This window comes from Spermophilus citellus (assembly GCF_964194105.1).
Source record: "Spermophilus citellus genome assembly, chromosome: 6".
Classification (NCBI taxonomy): Eukaryota; Metazoa; Chordata; class Mammalia; order Rodentia; family Sciuridae; genus Spermophilus; species Spermophilus citellus.
The window spans coordinates 151535901-151546240 of record NC_138187.1 but is presented as its reverse complement, the minus strand read 5'-3'; the positions used below and the strand labels follow the sequence as shown (position 1 = coordinate 151546240).

The window sequence follows — 10340 nt, the reverse complement described above, 5'->3', positions numbered from 1 at the left end:
CCACTCCTCTCACACCTACCCCGCCGCTTTATAACAATTCAGATCCTGCTGCCCTGCACGTCCCTCCCGGGGGGAACTTCAGTTTCTCACCTGTGTCACAGAGCTGTTGTCAGGACTCCATGAGGTCAGGGCCCACCTCAGTGTGCTCCTTCCTCAGCCCTTAACATCAGAATCCCCCAGAGAATGGCCCCCTCTGGGCTTCGGGTGTGACTCTGTGAAGTTTTACCCTAAGTGTCTGAACTCTGACCACTTTGTTCAGACTAACAGCAGGGGAGAAATCATAGTCACTATAAGGCTCAGATCTGTATATAAACAGAGAAAAAGGAAACTCTCCAAACAGTGGTAATCAGGGAGTTTAAAAAAAAAAGTGAGGATTGCTAGGATGAGAAGGGAAAACAAGTAGGCAATGGGCTGAAGAGGAGCAGATTTTGAACTTGGCAAAATTCCCCCAAATTCTTTCATGCCCAGCCTAACCCTCACATGCCCTCAACCCATGGAGAGGAACAGCCTCATACACAGAATGGCCTCACATACTTCATCTCAGACATTGGTGATGGTGTAAGATAATAATTTAAATTCCTTGAATTTAAATGAAATTATAAAAGAATACTAATACAAATTAAACATGGACAGCTGTGACCAGGCTACAAAAGTTACTGCCTGATAATTAGTCCGGCTGCTTGACCTAAGGCTACTAATCCACCCTTGTGCTATTAGAGGCAGGTGTGGGAATGGCTTGTGCTGAGTCCCAGCAGTCCCTACTGTGAAGTGACAGCAGACTGAATCTGGTCCACTGCACAAGTAGCCCAAGTGGAGCTGCCATCAGCTAAGGGACGTGGCCACCCTCAGCATCTGTCGCTTTTCTCCAAGTCTGCCAGCTACCAGGTGAACAGAGGTCTTCCCCTCGGCCTGCCCCCCCCCCCATCCTGCGAGCTCCCAGCACCTCCACACATCTCCCGCTCCTTCTCCCAATCAGCCCTTATAGACAGGATGTTGCATTTATGTTTTATTTTTATTTTACAAGAATATAACATGCTGAAACAGGAAAACAGGCATTGCATACATCACTCATTAAGGAACCCAGCTCCCTTTGTGAACAATAAATAAATATTTAAACAATAAGGAGTTCCTGACAGGCCCTAGCGGTCCCAGCACGCTCAGAGGTAGAGTCTGGTGGAGGAGGGGACAGTCAGGCAGCAGCTGCTGCTGAGATTCTCCAGTGCAGACAAACTGAAATGACAACAATAAATAACAACGGCGACAATGGTAACAAAAATAATATGCTATGACAATCGGCACACCGCCACAAGACATCATTCTTAAATAAATTTTCTCCTGGAGGAGCTCAAGTGCAGAGAGAACAGTGTTGGCAATCCTAGGGCACAAGGGGGCTGCCCTGGTGAGTTCACCTCCCACCCTGGGCTCTGGCGCAAGAAATCCATCATGGAATGTTTGTTCGGTGAGGCCCTGAGGTGACAGGCAAGTGCTGATTTCCCCCAGTCCTGTCTTTCTAAGCAGCCCTGCTCCCCAGCTTGACTGCAGCTTCCACCTTCTGTCCCGTGGCCATGGTGGTCCCTGCCCCATCTTTCCCAACACCCCAGGGGTGCATCTTGTGCCCACAGGAAATAGTGGCTTGATTTCAGAAGGACTTTCAGGTACTGCCAAGGGATTAGCTTCTCATTACCCTTCTCTTCCCTGTTCCACACTGTTGGCGTGACATCTGGGCTACCTGCCCCTAAGGCCTCCCTCGTCCCTCCTCCTGGCCCTACCTTCAAGGGCAGCATAGGGCTCAGAAGCTCCTCAGAAGTCCCGGCTCACAGGTGGGCCTGCTGCAAATATGACAGCAGCCACCTGCAAGAGGCCATCAACAGCACCCAGGCTGGGTCCACAAGAGCAAGATGGCCTCTTCCGGACTTGCTACTGACCTGCAAAGGGGCTCAAAGACCAGTTTTTGAGGTATAAACATCTCATTCTAGGCAAGAATCATGTTGACCTTGAGAGGACTGTGAGGATGAACCTTGGGGTGAGCCCAGGTGGGAGAGGAGGGCACAGTGGGAAGACTCCATACCCATGGCTCTTTCTGTGACATGATCGAAGTCAACTGCCCAATGGCCAATAGCTCACCCAGTTACCTTCTTCCCACACTCTTTTCTAGTTGCCCAAGCCACTCTGCAACATCTGCTTGCCCCTGTGGGAAGGCCAAGAGCCAGTGCTGCCTGCCACACCACCAATCTTGTCCCCAGAGAGCCCCACACAGCCCCCATGTTGCCCTTCCCCGCAGCTCCTGGACGTGGGGAGCCCTCTCCCACCGGGCACTCAGTTCACAGTCTCTGGAGGACAGCCTGCTGCTCCCATGCGGGCTCTGGGACACCTCCACTGTCCTCTTGCACTTGCTGGGCAGAACCTGCCTCCCATGCAGAGGTGGCCGCCTCGGGGATGGGTGACTCCACCTCTCTGCCCACTAGTTTCCTTGTGGCCCGGAAGGCTCAGGTGTGTGAGGGCTCAGCCAGGCTGCAGCTGGAGGTACAGGCGGAGGCGGCCGAGGCTCGGGCAGCCAGGTCTTGGTAAGCGGGAGACTTCAGGAAACGTGGGTAGGAGTCCTTCTCCATCAGGGTGCGTGTCTTCCCCTGAGCCACCTCAAAGCACATGGTGGTGGTGGCCTGCAGGTTTGTCCTGGTCAGCTCCCGGGTCTCATGGTCTATGTTCACCTGTGAGAAAAAGGGTAACGTGGAGTGAGTGGGGGGCAGAGCAGGGAAGGGCCAGGGATGGCCCTGTGGGCAGGGGAAGGGCCAACAGGCAGTGGGGTGGTGGAAGCAGCACAGATTCTGCATCAGGAACCTGGGTTCTGCCCACTAGCTAGCTCTTCAGCTCTGGGCCTATGCCCACATCAGAACCACTGTTAGCCTCCAATCTCTCAGAACTAGTGTGAGGATATAGTAAGATCGTGCAAATCTAATTTCATTTCCTTCTTCTGTAACAACCCTGGTTCAAGTTATCACCACCTGTTCAAGTGACAGGACCCAACTGGTCTCTGTCTTCTACCCTCTTCCGGGCAACTAAACTGAGCCTTTTAAAACTCACTCCGTCTGGTGGCATTTCTGTTACTTCCCATGTCACCCAGAGGAAAGTCAAAGTGCTTGTGAAAGCTTGTGGGACTCTCCATCTGGCCATCTCCGCCTGTCTGACCTCATGTCCTCATGTCCGACTCTCTCTTCCTGCTCCACATGGCCCTATTTCCTGTGCTAGAATTTCCTTTCCTCCCCTAATTCTTTCAACGCTCTGTTCCTGTATCACCTTTTCCAACAGCCCATTCATGGCTTCCTTTATGAAGCTGAAAGACCTCCCCTCCCTCACCCTGCTCCGTACCTCCACTCCCTCTCTCCGCTTGCCTGCTTTGTCTCTATCACAGCACAAATCACCGGCTCACTTATATTTGTTTAATTGGTTATTGGCATCTTCCCCATTAGAACATAAATTTCATCAGGGTAGGGGGTGATTTGTTCACTACTATCTCCACTGAGACTTTAACGGTCAGTACCTTGTGTGTAACTGGTGTTCCATAATGTGGAATAAATCAAAGTGGTCAGAACACCAAATACAAAATGCGATCCCTTCTTTCTCCACCAGGTGGCCCCATGTTCTTTATCAAAAGCAGCCGCCATGCAGAAACAGCCAGAAGGGAAGGCTGAATTGCAAAAGACTCGGGGAACACAGAGCCGGAGGCCTAAGACAGGGCAGCCAGGGACTGAGCCAGGCTACACGAGGTCTTGTTCATGACTTTGTCTCCCCAGTTAGTAAGTGTGTTGAAAAAAAAATCAATTTACAAAGGTGGTCATGGGCAGAAACCAGAAAAACCTGTTGACCCATCCTGCCTGGTTATGAATCTGAAGGGGGCAGCACCGAGCAATAGCATACCGCCTGGTTTTTCTAGTCTTTGGCCACAGAAGCCCACTCCTCCAGTGACAAAGAAGACCTCTCCAATTCAAAACCCAGTCCTTCACCTGCTGGCCTCCTACTATTCCTTGTTCTAAAGGGGGAGGGGCAGGCAGGGTCTGGAGGATCCATGGCCATGTCAGGGCCCTGACCTCTTTAGGGGCTTCGCTGCGAATGAACTCATCAAAGATGCGGTGAGCCCTGGAGGCCAGCTTGGCAGCTGATCGGATCTTCTTGAACTCCTCGCAGGCCAGCCAGAACTCCAGGTTCTCCTCGCTGAACTCTGTCTTCAGGAAGGCGTGGAAAGCAGCCACTCCATCTGGGGTTGAGGGGAGAAAGGAGGAAACAGGTCAGACTGGGGACAGTGAGGAATAAAAGAAGAAAAGACAGCAATTGCAATAATGGCTCTATTTTTAGAATGTAATTTTCTCAAACAAGGACCTGCCTTTGTATTTTGAAAAGAGGCTGGCACACTAGGGGATCATGTTATTATTACTACTACTATTCTTTCGCCCGTGCTTTCAGCATCCCTCGGACTGGCTCCAAAGCACATGAGTACACATGTGTCATCCACAGACAGACACAACAGAGTCCTACTTACTTTTACTGCTCAGCAGTAAGTCAAAGGACTCTCTCCATCCCAGCACATCTTCTGAGAAGCTTCTACTAGGGAAAAAAAAAAGTCAATATTTTAAAATTAAAGCAAAACAACAACAACAAAAAAGCATAGCCCAAATCCTAGCCAGAACCCTGATGAGAAGCTGCATAATTCACACAAAAACTTGCTCAGTGATTTATCAAGCTGACTCCTCAAACTCTTAGCTAGAGCTAGGATAAATGGTGGTGTCAATTCAGTGATCAGAAACCAAAGTCAGGGACCCTTTAATCCTCAGTGAGTATCTTTAAGGCTGTTTCTTAGCTTCCAAAATTGCTTCCATTTCCCTGACTCTGAGAGCTTTGTTGTGTACACCTCCACAAGGAATAAGGGCCTTGTATAGGAATTGTATCACTCCAGAGCTCAGTGCAGCTCCTGGCCCAGTTGATGTTAGTATGAAAGGGTTTCTAGGCAAGGTGCACACTAATGGAAGGAGAGTCATTAATAACTACTTCAAGTGGCCCTGGAACCCTGTCCTATCCCCAGCTATATGTACTGTGAATTCCCAGAAGGGAGCATCTAGTAACTGTTCATGACCTGAGTGCAGTCAACTGTTGGTAGACTTAGAAGCCTAAAGCCACCAACCCACTCTCCCCTGAGTCAAGTGGCCACCAGACCCATAAGAAGTCCCATTAATATCTTAAGGGAGGGGTTGCCAAGGTTCACCCTAGCATGTCCTAGTTTCTTCTTGTATTCTCCTTCTTAGGCTCCCTCCCTGCTAGGGGCCCTGGGCTGGATGGCAGGCCTTACCTCTCTTTGTTGTGTTTACTGTTCCACTCGAACTTGCCAACACTCCCAGAATCAGAGCCCAGCTCTGATTTGTGAAGAAAGATTCCCAGACGTGTCTTGAATTCTTTGGCTCTGAAAGACAAATCATGAGCATGAAAGGATTCTCCATTTACCCAGTCAGCACAGACAGGTTTGTGGGGTCCCAGAAGAGCTCTGCCACCCAAATTTCAGCCTCAAGAGCTCCTGGAAATGCTTGGCTGTGCTTCTCTTTTTAGTATCTTCAAGCCTGAAGCAACAGCAGCAATGTCCGAACTGTGCCCTGTAGGTCAACACTTTCTGGGTTTACAGTCCTGCCCATATAGAGTTTTTTCCTACTTAAAAAGTAAGATCTTTGTGCCATTTAGCATCCCCTAAGCTTGTCAGGAGTATTTGTGGAACTGCGTGGAAATTGATTCCCGCCTTCATCTTCAACTTTTCCTTCCCGAGACGCCAATTCCATGGAAGCTGCACAATAGCTCTCTAGGAAGTTCACACATCCCTCACTGGTGGGACATGAGTAAGACTTCCCTGCCCTCCCAGAGGCAAAAGAAGTCCAGCGCCCATCTCTGCGCTGTGCAATCAAAACCAAGTGCACAAGAAACTGGGACAGGCTCAGTGCTGCCTGGAGGCGACAACGTGGTCCTCCAGCAGAGAGATCTTGGGCAGGCATACGGCCCTTTGTCAGAGAACGGGGAACGCAATGCAGCACACAACAGGCCTCGGCTTCCCTTCGCTTTTCCTACTCCCTGTTGGTGGTATCAAGTTGCCCTCTGCCTCGCCACTCAAGTCACTAGAGTCCCATTCCCCCGTCCACTAAAGTCCCCAAGCCTGTCGCTCTGCTCCCTAAGAGTTGGCGGGGCTTGGCCTCCTTCCTCCGGGTAGCTAGGCAAACTCCTCTTACCTCTCCAGACAGGTGGTAGGGAAGGTGGCCAGGGTGCGACACATGGTTGCAGGCGCTGGGCAGCACGTCCTGGGGAGGATGGTGGCGGGTTCCAGGGGACTCGCGAGGGGCAAGCGGAGGCCTTAACTTGCACTGGCCGGGTCTGTCAGCCTGCATGCGCCTGGCTGGGCTGCCCGGGCTTTTATTCCCTCGGAGGGGCGGGGTGGGGCGGGGCGGGGCGCCGCTGACCAACCAGAGGGCGTGGCTGGGCGCCGCGAGGGCGGAGGCGGGGCCGAGGCCCCACGTGGGAGGGCGAGACTGGCACACTCGGGGTCTGCGGCGGGCGAGCTGGGCCGCCCCCTCCTGCCCGGGATGTAGCGTGGCGAGCCAGGAGCTGCAGGGAGAAGGCGGAGGGGGGACGCACCGCCCCAGCTTGGTAGGGAAAAACCCGGCGACCTCTAGTAAAAGCTGGAAACTGACACGGCGATGTCAGGAGGGTTCGTGTGGAGGTGGCGGGTCGGGAAGGGCGACACGGGGGCGAACGCAGAAATGTCTGAGCCTCTTGAATCTTGAAGGACAGGAGCACAGGGAGCTCGCCCGTGACTGTACAGTTAGCTGCCAGTTACTGCGCTCCTGCACGACGGCCGCGGGGCTGAGTAAATTATCCTCCTCATCATCATCCTGCCCATTTTATAGATGAAGAAACCGAAGCTCTAAAAGCTACAGAGTTGCCCAATCAGAATTGGAAATAGCAGATATGTAGGGGCACTTTTTACTAGACACAGAGAAGTTAAACTGCTCAAAGTTTTACAGTTAGTTAAGTGTTGGTGCCGGAATTCAGGAGTTCATCATGGTTTTCCAACTGCCATAAAGAGAAAGAGAAGCGGGAAAAAAAAAATCTCAGAACCTCTGTAACTGAATGACCCTGGGTTTAAGCAGGATCAATAAGCTAGCTCAGGGTCCCCATCCTCAAGACACAGGTAATAAATGCTCTGTCTCTTATCATCTTCCCATAAAAGAAGTATAGTCTCCCCCACTGCCCCTCAGTTCCTATGGGGATTGCTATTAAGAGGCTGAAGTGAAGTGAAGGGTACAGGGTCCAGAGCTAGATTTTCAGGTTTCAAATCATGGCTCTGATATTTGCTGATGGGAGACCTGGAGCAAACTTCTTCACCTTTCCATGCCTCAATTTCCTTGTCTTTAAGATGAGACACCAGTACACTTATTTCATAAGGTTGTTGTGAGGACTACACCGGTTTATTCTTGGTTTGCGTTCCCCCAGAAAACATGCTCAGGCAGAGGCTGAGGAGGTTTGCTGGGGAGAGGGAGGAGGAGTGAATGCCATGCCATTTCAGCAACCCCCAGCTGGGCCCAGAGGGTGCTCTGGGGTTCAGTTGACCCTTCATTAGGTTTTCCACTGAAGGGAGGGGACACATCTTTGTACCCCTGCATCTCTGCAGCTGCCTGGAGAAATGGCCTAATCTTAAATAAGATTTAAGCTTATTTAAGCTTCCCTCTATCCAGAACAACTCCTGGAAAAAAAGCTACAGTGGACACCAGACTGGGAGTTGGTGGCCAGAGTCCTGGATGGCAAGCCACAGCATCCTCAGCAACATGTAAGGTGCATAGAACAGGCTCAGCATGCAGTCGGCACTCCATAAATGCTAGCTTTCAGTTTTACTTATAAGGATACTGGAATTTTAGAGAATAAGGAAAATAGTAAGTATTTTTGTGTCTCTCTGGATGTAGGTTTTTATTTCATAAGAGGCATCTTGACAGCTGCTGATCCTCAGCAAGGCCTGTTCTGTGTTTCTAGAAGTAAAGGGTCAGAAAAGAGAGAAACACGGAGGTTCCCACCCGAGAGCTCTCAGCAAGCAGGCCAAGGAAAGGTGGCAGGGGAAGGAAGGGGAAAACCACGGTGGGGGTGGGGGTTGAGCTTGTGGTTGAGGCCGCTACAGCAACAGAAGCCAAAATCAGAATACTGTGTGGGATCTTTTGTCAAAGCAGATCCCCTGGTTGAGCCAGGGCCTGTGGAAGATGACCCAGTGAGTCAAAACCGTGCACTCTGAATTGCCAATCATAGTCCTTCCCAGACCTCCCCGTTAGCTGGTGCAGGCAGGTGCCACAGCAGCCCTCACATGGCGGTACCATCTCAGACGCCAGCGTCTGCCCTCATTCCCGTCTTGCCAGCCAGGCTCTCTCTCTGTCTTCCTCACAGGTCCAGGGCTGGATGAATGCAAGGCAGCGGCATGCAGCCAGGCAAAACGGGGGGGCCACCTTGTTGAACCACTGTGCTTCTCAGCGGTCCTTCATCCACGTAGTGAGGCAGCCAGCCCCAGCCGGTCAGCAGGGCATTCTGCTGGAGGGGTTGGCCAGCTGGGGTGAGAATTGGTTCACCCATACTTCTGGTGCCCCTAGGCATGCTTTTATGATGCAGCTGCCAGGGGAAGATGTGGGTGTCATCTGTGAGACAGCTGTTCTCCATGTGACAAAAAGGAGTTTAGGGAGGGCTCCAACCCACAGTCTCACCCTTGGTGGCACCATGTTTGAATCAGGCTGGACATGGCCACATGACAACAATAATACTGATTATGCAGAGAATCCCCTCAAACCCCTCTAGTCTTTCTGCATCCCTGTGAATAGGCCAGAGGAGGTTTGTTATTTCCGTTTTGCAGACAACAAACAGCTGTCCCTGAGACGCTGGAACTGGAAACAGCTGAAACCGAGGGCCCCATCTCCAGATTCCTGTGCTAGTCCTGTCTCTATTGGACAAAGAAAGCAAAGAGACAAAGGGATTAATGTGCAGTGCACAGACGGGCAAATCGGAGAGCACCAGGCTCCCTGCTGAAGATGAAGAGCCCTCTCTGAGTTCAACCTGCCTCAAGTTGCCATGGTTACCCCTTTGGTTTCCAGGCAGAAACTTTTTGAAGTTCACAATTTATCCCAAATTCTCTTCCCAGCAGGTTGATTCGTATGTGCAATTTCAGTAATGTGGATGGCTTGAGAGTTGCTGTAAATCCAGCCAGTTGAACTCACTTGTGAATTGCACCAGCTTTGACAAAAAGCTGACCTCATTTTTGCCCAGCACTTCCAGCGCAGCTGCGATCTCTTTGATGGAGGGTGTGGGACACAGCTCTGCAGCCCGGGTCATCTGGGATCAGCAATCTGGGCAAAGCTGGGGTCAGTATTAAATGTCTCACAGTGTCCCAGGCAGGCTACCTTTTATCCCCCAATACCACCCTTTCAGAGTAGCAGAATTCTAGACAGGATCTTTGTCTACTGCTAATGTTTAAGGGAAATAACCCTTTCTCAATTTTTGATTTTGCACAGATGATCCCCACAGTGGCCTGGATCCTCTGAATTTCAGTTATCAATTTACCAATAAATATTTAAAACGAATTTCCTATATTCCCAAGTTGGTAGAAAACAACGGTTAGTAAGGCTTTTCCTTGACCTCAAAGACCTTATAATCTAGCCTAGGAAACAACTGCATGGTGGGGAGGGGGAAAGAGAAAGGAACTATTGTCTGTTGCTGAAAAAGATGTGGAGGGATCAGAGAGGATGGGCAGTATTTTTAAAAAGTGAGGGGGTTTTGGTGGCCAGGGATGATAGCGAGATTTTAATGCGGGGCAGGTAGGAGGGAGCATTCTTTAAATGGGAGAAGCAACTAGGAAAAGCCCTTGTTGTTTGGAGGTAGCGTGAAGGTGCAGGAAGGTTTAGAATTTCCGTAGACACTGGCAGAGCTGCTTAGGCTCTGGGGACACAGTTGGATGCCACTTTAAGGTTTAGGAGCCCACATGCATTCTGAGGCAGCTGGGTGAGGAGGCAGTGATCACCTCAGCAGCTGTGACACTGACAGGCTCCGCAGACATTTCCCAGCCAGATCATGACAGAAACTTTGGGTGCCCTCCACTCCTGAGCAGAAGTTGCCTCAGTGCAGCCTGGATATAGAAATGGACAGTTTCCTGCAGTGACCCTTCGGCACAGGGTGCCTCTCAATGTACTGCCCATCTGTCCACTCTGGGTTCTTCTCCTCTCCCCTTCATCTAAAGCATGGAAGAGGATGTCTAGATGCCTCTGTGTGCCATTTAAGGTTCTAACCCC

At 51.0% G+C, this 10340-nt stretch overlaps 1 protein-coding gene and 1 long non-coding RNA gene across 3 annotated transcripts; one reads left to right on the top strand and one right to left on the bottom strand.

Moving 5' to 3' along the window:
- Positions 1–1000: 1000 nt before the first annotated feature.
- Positions 1001–6392, bottom strand: RGS16 (regulator of G protein signaling 16). Of its 2 annotated transcripts, none has more exons than XM_081299997.1 (5): positions 6258–6392; positions 5339–5449; positions 4535–4599; positions 4086–4252; positions 1001–2708 (listed from the first exon to the last, which is right to left on the bottom strand). In XM_081299997.1, the coding sequence occupies exons 1-5, from the start codon at positions 6299–6301 to the stop codon at positions 2487–2489; spliced, it is 609 nt and encodes a 202-aa protein (XP_081156123.1). In that variant the 5' UTR covers positions 6302–6392; the 3' UTR covers positions 1001–2486. The 2 variants fall into 2 exon arrangements, with proteins under 2 accessions (XP_081156123.1, XP_081156124.1); XM_081299998.1 differs by having other exon boundaries at positions 4535–4596.
- Positions 6393–6573: 181 nt separating this feature from the next.
- On the top strand, positions 6574–9644 carry LOC308651911. Its single transcript, XR_014022692.1, has 4 exons — positions 6574–6672; positions 7761–7857; positions 8455–8617; positions 8912–9644. It is a non-coding gene; the product is annotated as an uncharacterized lncRNA (long non-coding RNA).
- Positions 9645–10340: the final 696 nt, after the last annotated feature.

Coding starts and splice junctions, on each gene's coding strand:
- RGS16 (XM_081299997.1), bottom strand. CDS start 6,301: ATGTGTCGCACCCTGGCCACCTTCCCTACCACCTGTCTGGAGAG. Junction 4,253..4,534: donor CTTACTGCTGAGCAGTAAAA/GTAAGTAGGACT, acceptor CCTCAACCCCAG/ATGGAGTGGCTGCTTTCCAC. Junction 2,709..4,085: donor GCAGCGAAGCCCCTAAAGAG/GTCAGGGCCCTG, acceptor TTTTTCTCACAG/GTGAACATAGACCATGAGAC.